Source organism: Lycium barbarum, chromosome 4 (genome assembly GCF_019175385.1).
Source record: "Lycium barbarum isolate Lr01 chromosome 4, ASM1917538v2, whole genome shotgun sequence".
NCBI classification, from domain to species: domain Eukaryota; kingdom Viridiplantae; phylum Streptophyta; class Magnoliopsida; order Solanales; family Solanaceae; genus Lycium; species Lycium barbarum.
In genome coordinates, this window is record NC_083340.1 from 22,888,811 (window position 1) to 22,906,392 (window position 17,582).

The 17,582-nt window shown below is 36.6% G+C and overlaps 1 protein-coding gene across 1 annotated transcript; it reads left to right on the top strand.

Annotated features, from left to right (window-relative positions):
- Positions 1 to 4,037: 4,037 nt before the first annotated feature.
- On the top strand, positions 4,038 to 17,039 carry LOC132635556 (protein ACTIVITY OF BC1 COMPLEX KINASE 1, chloroplastic-like). The gene is made up of 14 exons (XM_060351987.1): positions 4,038 to 4,471; positions 5,346 to 5,552; positions 7,445 to 7,534; positions 7,637 to 7,783; positions 8,226 to 8,390; positions 8,514 to 8,654; positions 8,735 to 8,914; positions 10,999 to 11,194; positions 13,603 to 13,730; positions 14,267 to 14,338; positions 15,981 to 16,093; positions 16,199 to 16,346; positions 16,421 to 16,490; positions 16,601 to 17,039. Exons 1-14 carry the CDS (start codon positions 4,223 to 4,225, stop codon positions 16,663 to 16,665), a joined length of 1,971 nt encoding a protein of 656 aa, XP_060207970.1. The 5' UTR covers positions 4,038 to 4,222; the 3' UTR covers positions 16,666 to 17,039.
- The last annotated feature ends 543 nt before the right edge of the window (positions 17,040 to 17,582 follow it).

Genomic DNA, 17,582 nt, shown 5'->3' on the forward strand with positions numbered 1-17,582 from the left:
GCGAAACTGGACATGGCAGCGAGATCTTTCTTTTATACCAGCAAAACCAAATCGACAATCTCAGTTTTATTTGACTGCAAAACATGTAGTATGCTGTACACACATGAGAGTAATTCAATATTTTGCAGGCATGATTTAGCACACCCAGGAAAAGAAAGAAGATGCAGGGGTGACTTAAAGCAAGAAGAGATGCTTTGGAAACCATGTGATCGCACAGAAGAAGTCAACAGTACAGGGGAGCCATGTTTTATAAGGTATGCAATGATTCCATTGAGACAACATGGCATTTGAACAAACATGTATGTGAAGAGGAGCCATACTTTTATAAAGAAAAAGAAGTACATCCAGACATGGTTTACTAGCTCACCATCTATGCTGGTTGGAGTTGTTTCCCATGACACATTAGGAATAATTCAAACTATGCACTTTCACATTGGTTAACAGTTAAAGTGGGTCAGGATCAGATCAGTTTGCATCTCATTTAAACTCAACTGAGAATGTCAGCTTAGTGTAATGGGATTATTAATTACCCAACAGTGTCTGAATTAGTCCCTTATTAATCTGAAATTTAGAGTGTCAACATTTTCTGAAAATGACCAAACCATTTGATATTAAACTACGTGTTCTGAATTGATCTGTCCAAAACCAATACACAATCGCAAAATCAGACAATGACTGAAGCAAGAGAAATAAATGAAAGGGAAAACACAAATAGATGAGTTAAACTTCCTACAATGTTACCAAAATTCAAGTATAGGACCCAACTCAACAAACCAATATGCGACTCTTTGGACTATCACCTGTTTGGCAGATCTATGGAAGGAATTTACAGGATGTTACGCTGAGCATAAATCATTTGTGAATCTTATTTTCTAAACCAACATTTAATAACTACAGATTAAAGGAACACTGAAACATGCTTTCTCATTCTTTAATTGGCAGAACTTACTGTAAAAGAGAGAAAGACTGAAACCATACAGGGATTTTTAACTTCATTCTAGGTGAGACACATGTAGCATATAGCATTTTCCACAAGATCATTTGTAAATTTAGAAACCAAGAAACTGTTTTAATGGAACATGGTGTATGCATATTTAACACTGATGGGAATGAGACAAAGATCAATGATAGGTTCAAATTCTGAAAGTTCGACATACAAATAATGCTAGTGGATATATAATGCAAGCAAGCTTGTCATAAACCTTAAATAAAATGGCCAGTCACTGCAGAAGTCAGATATTTGTAACCAGATGATGAAGGTAAGAAAGGGATAGGACATATTTTTATATTCTACTTCTTCTATATGGGTCTTTTCGCTGAAATAATATACTTCTGTAACAAAACTAGTACTGGGCAGTACCAAATTAACTAGCAAACATACATCAACATGTCATACAACCATTTCATCATATCTAACCCCAAACAGGCTGCACTCGTGTCGAGTTATATTACTTAAACAAGATAGAGTAAAAGAGGAACAGTGTTGTCCTGTTTAATCATATACAGAATATATCTAAGATATACACACCATGTATATCGAATGTATATCTTCTTCTTATCTTGATAATCCCCTGTATATCCTATGTATATTCAACTTAAAATAGATTCTAAATCCTGGAAATTTAGTCTAACACCCAAATTACAGCATACATCTTCCAAGTTCATTTAGCAACTAATATTCTATCCTAACAGCTCCCAAACATCAAACAAATGATACAACAACGAAGAAAATATATAACTGCTAAAGATGGCAGAATAAACTAAATTCTTAACCAAAGCGGAAATTAAAGATTACAGGCGATAAATGTATCGAAGTTTACCTTTTTTGTGCGCAGTGAAGTGGGTGTCGACGACGTCGAATCTACTCTCTCGTTATGAATAGATTAGGACTCGACCCCACTAAGATCCGAAAATCCCTGTCGTGGTTAAAGTCGACCGAGACAGATTGAATGTTTAACGATCTTAAAGTTAGACCGATAATCGAACGAATGAAAGTCGTAAAACCTAAAGATTTCTGGAAAATTTGAGGCGATTAGAACTTGTGTTTTTGTAGGGGGATTTTCAGGTTCCAAAACTGGGTTCCCCTTCGATCTCCTTTCCTCTGTCTTTATAGAGTGGGGAGAGAGAGGAGCAGTGTGGGGTAGCGGTGTAGGGTAGGCGGCGGTGTTGGAGAGGAGCGTGTGTCGGCTGTGGGTGGTGATGGGGTCGTCGGCGAGGTGGGGACGAGGAGCGTGAGAGGAGCGGAAATGGTGGGAGAGGGGAGCGGCAGTGAAAGGGAGAGAGGGAGAGTATAGAGAGAGAGAGGAGGCGGAGAAAAGAGTAAGAGAAAGAGAAAGAGAATAGGTTTTAGGGTAAAAATATTGGGCCGGGTCTGATCAATTTCATTTGGGCTGGACCGGGTAAGATGTGAGCTGGTCTGGGTAGAAAAAAATATGGGTTGAGTATAAAAATGTGGGTTATTTATTTGGGTAGGGAAATAATATTGTATTCGTATTTCGGGTCATGAGTTTGGCTGAAAATTGTTGATCCTTCCTCCGCTATTTAATTATTTTTGGGCTTCTAGTTTAATAACTGGTATAATATATATTATGTAAATATAATAAATAATTAATATGTAGAAAAAATAAATATTTTGCAAAGTGTTGTCTTGTAATTAATTTAACGATTCCAAACCCGAGAATGAAACTATGACTAACCGTTTAAAATCTGTGATAAAGTAATACTTATAATGTTAAAAAATAAAAGTAGCGAAAATAATAGTAGTGAAAATAAAGTATTTAGCTCGTCGGTAAATTTAGAAACCCGGGTAAATTAAATAGGAGAGGGACAAAATTGGGTGTCAACAATATCTCATGTCCTTTACAATGGGAATGACAATCCCAATTTATACTAGAGCCTAGGGTACACGTTCTATGAATCGTGCCCCTACCTATAATGAGCTTTAAATACATGGCCATAATGAGCAATGAAGATGACCATTAAGCTCAATTATATTGTTACGCTCTCATTCAGAGCTGTTCCAACGACCCACCGGGCGTGGCGCTTTTTTCGATACCACCGGTGGTAGTTATGCTAACTCATCTTATGACTTGTCCCCTATGCCACGTGTCTTTATTACATTGGTACAACTGTATCCTCCGTATTTTACCCACTACAGATAGTCCCCCACTTCTCGGGAATCGAACAGTTTTCCTAAGAAGTGGAAGAGATTCGAATTCGGTCTAATCGCGCTGGATCTCGAGACGAATGATTGACGCTTCGCCATTTCTGCTGACGCCTCAATTCTTGGGATTTCAAAGATTTCTTTCCTTATATAAACTCCAAATCTTCTCCCAATTCTTCCACTCAAGCAAATTATTCCTTTCCTTGCATGAAGTTCAGATTTCCTTTATTTAGGACTCAGACCTTCCTTTCGAGAATACTAACGTCAATTCCAACCATGGCCTCACAAGGCCCTGCGAGTTCAGTCCCCTCTTCCTCTTGTTCTTTTGACAACTCTCCGACTTCGGGGCAAGAGAAAAACCCTAAAGCATCTGTCACCCAAGAAATCGACATAGGGTCCTTTGCCACAAAAATTATGCCCCTTGACTCCGTGTATCGACGAGATTTCTACATAGATAGTCACCATGAATCAAAATAGTAAACATATTAAAATAATTACTAGAAGAAAATTAAAATAAGAGATGTAACTGTGATATTATAAATGACAAAAGAGGCCGGTGTTATTAAGCAAAATTTTACGAAGATCTCTGAAATTACCCGTTAAAAGTTTTCTAATTGAAGTTCCAACGCTTTTATATGGTCAGAACTTAGCCATATTACCAACACTTTTATATGGTCAGAACTTAGCCATATTAGTTCAAGATTAAAAAGTTTTTCGTAATACGGAACCCACCAAAAAAATATATTCCTATTTAATTAATCAAAGATAACACCTGACTGATTATCTTTCTTTTTCCTGCCACACAAACGTCAAAAACTAAAAACACAAAAACAGCAAGTTCAACACTTCAAGCATACCGTACAACTTACAAGATCAGAAGTTAGTTACTTGTGTGTCCCTCTTTCTGATCAATAACAAATATATACACGCACAATTTTGTGGTCATCACTTTCCAGCTTGCATGACTTCTTGTAACTTAAACAACCACATACACCTCTCAAATCCCAAATACTCTCTTCAATTTCACTTTCTCATTTTCTTGATTTGAACCAAAACAAAATGGAGGGAATTTGTACTAGTTGTTTGTACACTTGGATAACCCCATCATCAATTGAGTATAAAAGAAGAAGGAAACACTTGAATACAGTTAAAAAGAACCGATCTTTATCAAGAAAAATTTGTGCAGTGAGTAGTGTTTCAGAGAAAAGTGGTGTGCTAGTGAAGGACATTTCAAGAACTAGTGCTTTGGAGCAACTTGATATTGAACGTGGTGTCTGCATTCCATTTCGAAAATACTCACCAGAATTAGTATGGCAATTACTTACTATTTTTTGTTCTTTTTTGGTTTTTGTTGTGTTGTTGGAAAATTGATTTGGAGTATGTGAATAGCATCCTGGTAATTATTTGCTAATTTTCTTTGATAAATTTTGAGGGTTTGCTGGGAAAATTAAGTTTTATTATGTGAAATTAGTTTTGCTTAACAAGTTTGGAGGGTTGATTTCTCAGCTAATAGTTATTACTCCCTCCGTTCCAATTTATGTGATGTAGTTTGTCTGGGCACGCAGTTTAAGAAATAAAGGAGAACTTTTGAATCTTTTGGTCTAAAACAAGCCAAAAATATTTGTGTGGTTATAATTCTCGTTAAGCGTAAAAGGTAAAGTTTAAAGTTAAATTGTTGTCAGTCTTATAAATTGGGACAGAGGAAGTATCTTAGAAAATCACCTTTCTTTTCCAGTTTCCTTCAACAAAAAAAGTGACTTTCTAATATAATAACTATTAGTTGGGTGACCATCTGAGAAATCAACTCGAAGTTTGAACAAATTCCCAGTGAGTTATTGAGTTTTCTGATATTTTTTGTTGGTTTATTGGAAAATTATGGAGTATGTGAATAGCTTCCCAATAGTTTTTGCTCTTTCTTGGTTATTTACTTTGGGTATATCGGAGAATAAAATTTGTAATATGCGATTGACATCCCTGTGATTATTTGAGTTATTTTGTTGGTTTATTGGTAAGTTAAGTTTGTAGTATGTGAATCATTTCTCAATTATTTGCTATATTGGTGGTAAAGTTTTTGTAGATATATTGGAAAATTAAGTGTGACTTAGTGTGATGGTCTTATATGTTCATTTCTTTGTGGGTTTATTGGAAATTTGTGTTTTTGATGTACACTTTGGGTTTTTAGGTGAGAAACAAGGTGTTAGAGTCAAGGGGACAGATTTTGTCTTTGGTTGGTAGAGGAATAGAGATTGTGTGGAGTTTGGGGCTTTATTACACTACACTGGTGTATGATTATTTGGTGGGTCGTGACGAAGAGGTTGTTCCTTTCCGTGCTCGGCAGCTGAGGAAGTTGTTGTGTGATTTGGGACCTTCTTTTATCAAAGCAGGACAGGTTTAGTGCTTTTAAATCTCTAAAGTTCAATACCAGTTGGTTGTTATATTTCTTAGTCTTCGATTTTATTATTACTTGTTGTTTCCTTCGCTCCAGTCCTTTGCTTCGGTTACCGTATTATTTGTTGTTGCTACTGTTCTCTTCTCCTTTATTTTTAGCATGGTTTCTTCACTACTGTAATTCCTTTCCATACTTGATTTGATATGATTTACTTGAGCCAAGGGTCCCACGGAAACAGCCTCTCTACCTTCACAAGGTAGGGGTAAGGCTGCGCAAACACCACCCTCCCCAGACCCCATTTGTGGGATTACACAGGGTATGTTGTTGTTATATTTCTTATAGATGAGTATTGCTCTACTGGAAATTGTGAACTTTGGGTCAATATAAAGAAACTGGAAAATGATTCTGTACTAGTATGTGTAGCCAAAGAAGATTTATAATGGCAGTAATGATGAAACAAACTATTAGAGGAAGAATATACATTGCGCAAATATAGAGTAGAAGACTGTAGAAATGCTATACAATTGCTGAATTGTGTAACAAAGAAGCATTTCCCAACTCTTTGGCTGGAAACACCAATAGCCAGTGAAATTTACTGTATGATGGCTCAGCAACATAATTTTAAGCGTGGTATCCTGTTTGCTAGTGTTCATCCTTTTTTGGCGCATGGATAGGAGTCATGAATTGGGCCACTACTATGGGAGTATGGGTACATTGAATGAAATCGTTGAAACCCTCAGTGGCCTATTACTATACCACCAACACATTTAAACTTCTAAGGATCATTGCAGAAATAAATATTGCATGGTGAATACATGTTAATCCAACCTTAAGAGGAACAACGGACATTTCTGTTTTACAGAGATATAGTCAATACTAGTCACAATTGAACTTTTCTGTTTTTCCCAATATATGGTCAATACTAGTGCAATATGTACGACTTGTGCTCTGAATTTACTTCATTTGTCCAAGCATCTTGATTTTTTATTAGTCCCATTTCTAAATATTTGTATGATTAATAGATAGGGTCAAGATTGTTAGAAAAAACTACAGATTGGGAAAAACTTTTTCCTTATCTTACTGTTTTTGGATCGAGGTTGTTAAATCATCTCACATCTGTTAGATATAAACTACAGAGTCACATATTGAAGGTAGAGAGAGCGATATGACTGCTTAGTGAGGTTCATATATGATAGCATACAGAGGTAGAGAACTGGTCATGCATCTAAATGTGCCACATGCAGCAGATGCAAGCTATTGTTCGGTATATCTGCTGGTTATGCCTACTGTATGGACGTGAGGGGTTAATTACCAACATTTGATTATATTTCTAATGTTCTTCATTCCATCCCATGACAATAATCGAATGAAAAGAAAGATGAAGGTCATCAACACGATAGAAATTCCGCATCTGCAAAGTGTACTGTATTGAATGAGAACTTTATAATAGTAACTTATTGCGTTGAGACTTGAGAAGAGCAACATGCATTGACAATAGGGTATAACTAAATAGTAAGAAGTTAAACTTCTTTGGTAGAATTGAGTTCAAATTGAATGCTTCCTAGTTATCTTATATTTCTTGTACAAACATAACTCTGTGATAAGAATTTGCACTTTAGAGTCATTTCCCTTTGATTTCGCTGTTCTTCAGCAACTATAGTCATTTGTTTATTGTGTCATTTTTCTGCAGGCAGAGGTTCTAAATGGATTTACAACTCCTTTTGCTTAGCTCCTTTTAGCTTACCTAATTTCTTGGTTCATTTATACTTCTGTTCTGAAAATTTGTTTATTGTATTATATTACACTATGTCTCTGTTTGTCTCTTGATTGTTTGCAATTGCCAACATGCATGTATTACTTCTGATTAGTTATGTGTTATTTCTTTTTTGCAGGTGCTTGCAAACAGGCCGGATATCATCAGAGAAGATTACATGAATGAACTTTGCATTCTTCAAGATGATGTTCCTGCGTTTCCTAATCAGGTAAATGAAATGACAAGTGAGGTGCAGGTGATGCAGGCTTTTGTTACATTATCCACCGTAGAACACTTTTCCTTTGAGCAGAAATCATTGACAATGATGTAGGTTGCTTTTAACATCATAGAAGAGGAATTGGGCCAGCCTCTAGAAGCTGTTTTCAGCAAAATTTCTTCAAAAACTATTGCAGCTGCAAGTTTGGGTCAAGTATACCGTGCTACTTTACGTGCTACAGGGGAAGATGTTGCCATAAAGGTTGACCATTTCCTGTTTGTCTTGCAATCTTTCTTTTCTGTTGGCCAATTTTACTGCTAAAGCATTGAAACCTTTTATCGTATCATTGATGTCCAAACGTTCTCGTTTACCTTCTTTTAAGTCATTTGGAGAAACACCTATTGCAGAACTAGTAAAAGTAAAAAGACGATTGTCCATTACATAAATAGCTGAAAAATATCTGGATAGCCATTGGAAATAGTCAAGTACTGGAGCTCTGTAGATTTTTTAAGGTCCGAAATTTGACACTCGACACAAATGTGCATAGAGAAATCCTTTGTGTTATCTAATCATTCCTTTTTCTTTATGCTAGTTTCATATTAACATATATGCATCTCATTTGAGCTTCTGGAAGCTTCAAAGAATTGAATTAACAATATGATTCAGTGGCATTCATAATTGGGGTTTGCTCTTTCCTTTTTAGGTGCAAAGGCCTCAGATAGAGCCTATCATCTACAGAGATCTTTTTCTCTTCCGCACTCTAGCCTCATTCTTGAATGGCATCAGCCTACAGAAACTGGGGTGTAACGCTGAGCTTATAGTTGATGAATTTGGTGAGAAGCTATTGGAGGAGTTGGATTATACCTTGGTAATGCTGCACATTCCTCTTTTTGCAAACTGAATAGGGAAAGAAATTTCTCTTATCTTGGAAGGCTTTCCCTGTCTGTGTTCTGTAATCATCCCTCTTCTCTTCTCTCTTTTTTCTTTCTAGGAAGCTCGTAATATCGAAGACTTCTTGGAAAATTTCAAAGATGACCCTACTGTTAAAATACCTAAGGCTTACAGACAGCTTTCTGGTTCACGTGTTTTGGTGATGGAGTGGATTGATGGAATTCGGTGCACTGACCCACAGGTGTGGATCTTTTGGTTTCCTCAAATGCGTGCTTTGGGATGTCCTACTTGTAGTAATACGTTATCATTCTTGTGACTTAGGCAATCAGAGATGAAGGAATTGATGTGGATGGATTTTTGACTGTTGGAGTTAGCGCAGCCTTGCGGCAGCTGCTCGAATTTGGCCTATTCCACGGGGACCCTCACCCTGGGAATATCTTTGCTATGCGTGATGGCCGCATTGCCTATGTGGACTTTGGCAATGTTGCTGTGCTCAGTCAGGTAATATGATGTGATTGACTGTATATCTGGTATTTAGTAAAGTGATGCCTGATATGATTGACTTTATTCGTATGTGTGTGTTCATGCATGCATGAGCATGTCAAATACAGGTCACTAGGAATCCCCGACCATCTACGATGATCTTAAACTAACATATAATCATGTATTCATCCTCCTTAGATTTCCGAAATCGGAAGTTAGGAGGTCAAATTTGTTATCATTGACTCGAAGTTATTGCATGCCCAAATAAAATGCATCTATTGCTACATAAGTTTGAGGGTTTAGTAAATTATGAAACTCTGAAGAAGGTGAGAAATTGAGGGTTTGTAATTGCTGATTAATTGGTGAAGTTGATATGTAGAACATATTAGTTGGTGAGTTGCGTAGGATGATTTTTAATATCCAATTGCTAGTATAGGGCTGTCTAGATTCTGCAAACTGGTTGCAGGCCCTTTTCTTTTAACCTCTATGAAGGGAAAAGGAAAGAACATCCCTTTTCTATTTTGAAGGTATTATGATATAGTCCTTCCTAGAGGCTTTGCATAGCTCTTTCCTCCTTTATGATATATCTGATGATGATAATAATAAGATACAATGTTATGCTAGAAATATCAAAAAGCAGAGTTTTCTATGAGGAAATTGAGTCAATGTGCTGAAAATCTCCAACGTCTCACCTTCCAATGCAAACTGAACTGTGAAGAGATGTATAACAAGATATGATGCATACTGAAGTTAATTATAGCAAGCGGGAAGGTAGTATTCCGGTTTCTCTTGTGCTGTGACCTGTGAGCTTCCCAAGAGAGTGATCATTAATGTGAGAGGGGAAGGTTATTTGTGATAGAGGCTCTGCTGGCTTCTATATAGACATCTGGGATTATTCTCTCTTTCTATTTGGGTCATTTCGTACCTCAACTTTTTGAATTGGAAGAATCCATATAACGAGGTGTAGAGAATTGAAGACTAGTGGGTATACAGGAGGTACCTAGTGAGCTATTCTACTGAATTTCGCCAAAACCCTCTGGTTCATTCTAGTACCAAATCGGCTTATTGTCGCTTTAACTCTTCGTTCATATGAAAATTCAACCACTTCTTTATTGAGAGGAGGGACTCAATACCTTAATTATGATAGAATGAAGAACAGAAGAGAAGAAGATTTTTCCAGATTAATGACCGAAGATTAAATGTTCATATAAGGGACTCTATCCGGACTCTAATGTCATGAAGAAAAAGAGGGGAATATTTTTCCAAAACAGTAGCCTGTAATTCAATGCTAGAGGAACTCAATACCTAAACACTGATAGCATGGAGAGAAGGAAGAGAAGAATACTTTCAATAGAATGACCTGAAATTTAATATTCAGAGAAGGGACTCAATACTCAAAGTCTAATATCATGAAAAACAGAAGCGAAGGATGCTTTTTACGTACAGAACCTGAACTTCAATTTTGCAAAGAGGTGTTTAGCTTGAAATGTCAGCAAAAGAATGACCAAAATAGTGGCTAGAAAAGGAGTGCCGTTAGAACGGCCACTGAAAAGAAACACAACTTTGTCAGAATGGTCATTGGAAAAGGGCATGTATGCTGCCACAACGGTCACTAGAAAGAGGTGTCTAGCTGTCAGAACAATCACCGGGAACAAAGGAGGCATGGATAGTAAAACGTAGAAAAGAAAGAAAACCTTTGCCGGGTGAGTGACACAAGGCCACCCTTAAATCTCTACCAAGGTTATAGGGGCTGTGGTACCATGTGAAAAGAGAAACATTAGTTGAGTAACAATGTACAAGAACAGCTCCTCATTTAGGATTCTTAGGTTAAGTATATTAAATATTTATTCTCTTTAACAAACAGGGTAAGTAAATATAAAATATTCTATGGTATCCTTGTGAATACAATGAAATACCCTCCAAAATTATCCTAGTTAAAATCACTGAATCAAGAGTTTTATGGAATAGCATCAGTTCTCTTTCCTTTCAACATATATAATTGCCCGGAGCTACTTGTCTGTTCTCCAGTTGGCCTGCAATTTGATTCTATCTGTCTGTCTTTTATTTACACTGGGTTTGTTGTTGTTGTCTTCTATTTACAGCAAAATAAACAGATTCTGATTGATGCTGTTGTCCATGCGGTGAATGAGGACTATGCCGAGATGGCAAATGATTTTACCAGGCTTGGATTCCTAGCTAGTGGAACTGATGTTGCCCCGATTGTTCCAGCATTAGAAGCAATATGGCAAAACTCGCTTGAAAAAGGACTTGCTGACTTTAATTTCAGAAGTGTTACAGGTACCTTGAATGAGTTGCTTTGTTCCTGTTAACTGCAATCTTCTCCCAACTTCTAGAAATTTTGTGCTTTTTCCTGTGAAGCCCTTACTTGGTAATTATGCTATTTGAAGTTGGCACTAGTAGATATGTGAAAATAAGCAGCTAAGAACAATAGACACTTAAATGCCCTAAACAACAAGCTCTCATCATTCAGATCCTTATGACACCTAAAATTTGCATGCCGGCACAATTTGTTGCACCAACAGAGAGATTGATGACCTACTAATTTGAGCTTAGTTTTCTAAAGTATGACATTTCATGCTTTGACCGGTGCATTCTTGCCTCAGTTTATCAAATTCGTTTTATTGGATTAGCATCCTTGACTGGCAAGGAATCAGATACCACACAGCATCTTGGCCTGTGGTATGGCCCGAAATATTGTACTTGTAGCTTCCCTTAGAATACTGCAGTTTTTAGAGACGAGAAAGTCTCTTGACTGGAAATTTGAGCTGCAACCTGCCCAAGTGCCCTAATTCATGTGATATAAGGATATATATTATACTCTTCTATTTTGCTGATCAGACGTTGACTCAGAAAACATTATGGAGTTAGGTGTGTTTGGTAATTGGAAAATTCCATGAAGAAGTCATTTTGTAGTGGTTGTTTACTGGAAAATATATCTAGGAAATGGGGGAGGTGACTTTCTTCACTTATAGATGGAAGTAATTTTCCTTTACGATAATCCAAATTCTTAGTCCATGTCAGTTGCACTTATGATATCATATCGATCTTTAATACTCGATAAAACACTATCCAACTTACATTACTATCAATCTTTAATGAATATTGTTTTACAAAATCCTTTTACCTCACCAACCAAACACTGAAACATAAGTGAGGAAACCGCTTAGTTCCCTGAGAAACATCTTCCTTTATATTAAACATGTTTACTTTATAGGTTTAAAGAAATTAGGTATCGCGAAAATACAGCTGTGGAAGGTTCCTATTTTTACCATCTGACTCAATAGAACCTTCTAATACATATGAATAATAATCTCATTTATGTTTTTGTTTAAGGAGGGTATGCTAGCCTGCTGTGGCAGTGACTTTGTAGACTGTTGTGGTTACTTATCTGTTTTGCTTAGTTAGCATTATTAGACTTATTATAGAGATTGACTAACAAGCAAAAGTGAAAAAAGATCTTGCTAGCTGGCTTGAGGTTTTGTTCTGGTTGCAAAACCACGTTATAGCGGTTAAAGGTTTTGTTCTGGTTGCAAAACCACGTTATAGCGGTTAAACTTATAATTATGATGTACTTGTTTACAAGCATGGCGTGCTTTATTCGGGGACTGAACGAAGCTTCAGAATATTGCCTGTTCTCTGTTGATTTACTCATTTTATCTCTTCCCTTATTCTTGATGTTCTACGTAATTTTCATCATTTATCATAGCTTCAAGCTCTAAAATTACCGAACCAAACCTTTCTTTTAATCGATAAAATTACAGAATTTATATCTTCAGCCTGAAAGTTGTAGATATACCTTCTATTCTTTCACTCTTCCAGCCCGAGAGTTTCTCGTGCATCACCTCCACTCCACACCTAGGAGCTTGACAACTTATGCCAATTGAGTTGAATACTAGGGGCACTCAGATCCTTATATTGTTCTATTGACAAGTTATGTAGGGGTTAATAATGCAGAGATTAGTAATGCCGGGGTTAGTAATGCAAGGATTGTAGTGTGGGGATTATTTCTTGTTGAATATATAGTCTGATTTGTTACAAATCAGTATACAGTTTATAATTTAAAATATTTGAGTACTTATTAAACAAAATTGAGATTATCTTACTATTATGAGGGTTAGTTTTGTCACTTTTGTGTTCTTATTCCACATTTTTCTAGCATAAATTATTACATAGATTCCCGCATAACTTATGCATGTAATATTTATAAGGAAAACAAAAAGGAGTAACCAAACTTTGTATAACTTAATGTTGATTTCCAGGTGGAGATTAAATCTCCTCAAACCCAAAACAAACATTGTATAACTTAATGCTGATTTTTATGTGGAGATTAAATCTCCTCAAACCCAAACGAAACATTAGATAACTGTTTTTGAAGTACAAAAAGTGGTTTGCTAACTATCCTATTTGTTTAACTATAAATTGGCTACATGGAAGCCTATGTTGTTAACCTATTTTTGAATTCAGTAAGTCGTTGTGATGATTTAGAAAAATGTCTTCACCATTATCCGGTTCTTGTATTGGCATTTGTGACGATCAATTCCACCATTTAAGACTGCACCAGTAATTGTTTATGCTTTGCTGTTTGAAGACACCTGGATAAATATCAGTTGAGATCTATGATGTAAATGCTACCAGATAAAGTTAATTTTTTTTTCCTAACAATGTGACTAATCTTCTCGCTGCAGGAAAATTCAATCAACTAGTTTACAACTATCCTATTCGGATACCAGAAAGGTTTTCTCTCGTTATTCGTTCTCTATTGACTCAAGAAGGCATTTGTTTGACCCTGGAGCCACGTTTCAAGTTTCTGGAGGTGAAACATCTTGCTTTTTTGCTCGCAACTTTCGGAAAAAAATTGCATGTTAACTATTTTTTCCTCATTAATGAGCCATATGGTAATGCTGTTGGTTGGAAAACCAGAGAAACTTCTCCGCTAATCTGTTGAGAAAAAGCTTAACATGTTGATCCACTGACATTAAGTTTGACAACAAAAAACAACATAGACCTGCTTGGAAGTGATTTTGAAGTTTGGTATCACTCTGAATTAAAGTAGACTTTTGCTCATACCCATGGCCCCGTGATTGTTCTACCAAAGCACATTCTGTAATCTACACACTGCTTTTACGCAGTGTAGCAATTAAGGCTACAGGCATATGCAATTAAGCAATGAATCATCGAGCTGTTCTGATTTTAGGTATACACCTATTTTGGTCATGACACGCCAAATAATATGAGGCATTATGCAGAGAATATTTGATCTTAGTAATGTTACTCTTTATGCATGCTATTTTGCATACTTTTTTTTTCCCCTTATATATATGATATTGATTATCTTGAGCATCAAATCAGGTAGCCTATCCATATGTGGCAAAGCGTCTCCTAACAGATCCTAACCCAGCTTTGCGTGAACGCCTTATACAGGTTGGTTAAAGATCTCTTCGCCTTATCATTCTTTATGAAGAGCATAGTATTTTCTATTTAACCTCTTGTTCGACCTTTCTGAAACTTTTTTGATTGATGTTGGGTTATATGGTGTTAACATACGAGATATTTTTATGTGTTAATTTTTAACAAGTGTAAAGTTAGGCCTCAGTTAGTTCTCAATAAGTTATGCGAAAATAACTAAAGAATGAATGCAAAGAGTTGCATAAGTTAATGACGTTATTCTGATACATCCCTAAACAATGGTATGTCCACTTTTACGGCTTATCTGACTTGACTTGTTAGGGACCATGGCTCGGCAGTTATGATAATACTTAACTTTGACATTTAGGGCTGACTTCTAATGTTTTTCTGGAAATAAGTGTTGAATTTAACTATAAAAATGGGTAACGATTAAAATCACTGTAGTTAGGTCTGGGATACTTGCAACATGTATTCTATATGACCATTCATTTAGTTTATCAGAAGTGTAAATCCAGAGGCAACCATTAGGAAGTAATGGTAGAAACAGGACCAACCTGGATGGACCTAAAGTTTATCTTGGAGAAAATGGATCCAATCTGCTCGATATTATCCTTGTTTTGGCAGCTAGCATTCTGTTCTGATGGATCAGATCAGATTGAAGTTCAACAGCAGATCTCCTGATAGCTAACTCATGGATTATCCAGCTCAAGAGTTGAAAGATTTTCTATAGTGAGAGAATGGTCAACCTCTTAATCCATACTGTGCATCCGTGATCTGGTCAAAAACTCATGTGACCTTGTTTTTTTTCTTGAACCCGTAAAAAGTAGACCCTCTACCTCCACAAGGTAGGGGTAAGACTGCGTACACGCCACCCTCCCAGACCCCACTAGTGGGACTATACTGGGTATGTTGTTGTTGCTGTAAAAAGGGAAGTCATTGGAGTCACTTTTCTGGAAAAGTTGTCAGCTTCTTGCTGTAGCATTATCAGTGGCTTTGGATGGTGGTTGTTAACAATAGGCAGCAGCTAGTTGTGGCGTTTTGCCTTGCAAAGCTTTGTTTCTCCTCTCTTTCAGTGATTTGTCTAGAACAAACTAGGGTCAGAAAATGAAACGGAAAACAAAACTAAGTCGTGGGTCAGATTTGTAGCACTTGGGTAGTCCATATCTGCTCCAACTTCAGCCCAAAAATGGACTTTTTGAATTGTCTAATTGATACAACTTGATTCACCGAATTTCCTCACAATACAGTTTATCCAAGTTAAGGTGATACTCTTCTCCAATAGTAGTTGGATTGACAGTTAAATCAAGAGGGAGACTTTTTGAAAGAGTGTCTGATTTAGTCCGGTCTGTTCTTCAACATCAATTAGCACATAGGTAATCTAGAGATACATTGTAAAATCTTGTTCATTCTGGGTCTGGAGGTAACCTAATCAATATGATTACATTCATTTGGGTTGGAATTATCCATCCTCCATTAATTCCCCTTTCCCCTCCCAACACTTTAAAAAATAACAAGAAGGAACAAATACTAAAAGAAAGAAGAAACTGAGGGATCCTTGTTTAGCTTAAACAAATGGTATTTCTCTGAAATAGTTTCCTGCACAAGTTATTGACTATTTATTTGCCTTTCGGATATTTCTCTCTGCTTCACTTGTTAGGTTCTGTTCAAGGATGGTCTCTTCCAGTGGAAACGACTGGAGAACCTAATATCTCTAGCAAAGGAAAATGTCACAAAACTGAGCAAAAACCCTGCATTTCAAGGGAATAATAGGTACTTCTCCGCACTCCCTTCTTTACTCTTTGACAAGCTTTTGCATTAATTATCCTGTAACACTGTTATGTGAAACTTTTCACATTTTCTGGTTTGTTTTGTCAGAGGAACAATCAAACATTTGAAGAATGAACAGAAATTAGACCTAACTGACACAATCAAGGATGGAGCTCGACTTTTCATAATTGACGAAGGAATTCGCAGGCAGCTTCTTCTTGCTTTGACCGAAGACTCCAAGCTTCACATTCAAGAAGTATGTACTATCTGATAGATAGATAGTTGTCTATATAAGAAGATGCACAACTCTGATGTGATTGTCTCTTGCAGGTAGTTGATGTATATAGACTGCTCGAAGACCAGGTAGATGTACCTTCAATGGCTTTGGGACTAGCACAAGGTACACTTCCATTGTTCATAGAGCCTTCCTTCCACTTAAATACTTAGGTAGATCATACATTCCATAAAATATGACTTCCTCATGAGCTTTACATGTCTTAATTTTTTCAGATTTACCATCCGTTGCTCGAGATATATTGCTTTCATGGAGTTCCTCTGTATTATCAGACAGATAGTTCCCTTCTGGTGCATCCCTCGACCAATGATATTTCAATTTGTTATCATGATGTAAAGTTGAGTTCTCCCCCTCTCCCCCTTTCTCTTCCCCTTGTTTCTTCTCCTCTTGGTCGCATTTTTCCCATGTGATCAAGGTGGAATCTAGAACCTGCAAAGTTTTGGGTAAATATATTTGTATAGTATAGGGAAAGCATAAAGAGATGAAAGTCGTGTATTATGAGAAATTCGTGTTGATTATAAAGAGATGAAAGTCGTGTATTATGAGAAATTCGTGCTGATAACACAAATTTTCACAGGTATGATGCAACAAACTTATTGAAAAGAAAGCATCATGTATAGCATTGATTCTTATAAAGTTCTTGTTTGCTGAAAACTCATTTCCTTTACTTAAACATGCAATTAGTTTCTGCTTATTGACATTCAGAAAATCGAGCCCCTATTGTTCTTGATTTTATTTTGTCTGAAATGTCCAATGTTAAACATTGAGCAGGATCTTGTTACCCCGACACCTTGCCTTATCCAACACATGGGCGGTTGAGTCCAAATCCCCTTACACTATTGTTCTGCATTGTTGAGAATATAATTAAATAAATAAAATATGCTCTCTCTAACAGCTTAAGCTTTTAGATGAGATGGTCACAGACTTCAATATGCATATATTAAGCCTTTTGGCATGTATAAACTTGGTTTTTTGTAAATTTGGTGCCTGCATATATTTCTCATTGGGTAAAAGAGGAGGGACATGCTGCAAGTGTTCTTTTTGTAACCTTGTTCACTTCAATGTTACAGTGATGAAGCTGCAGTTCAGTTTGTAAGTTTTCACCTCCTCACCCATGACAGCATCTCACTCTTATACCCTATTAGAGGCAGTTGCATACAAGATGCTGGATTGGCAAAGGGGGTGGTTTAGGCTTTG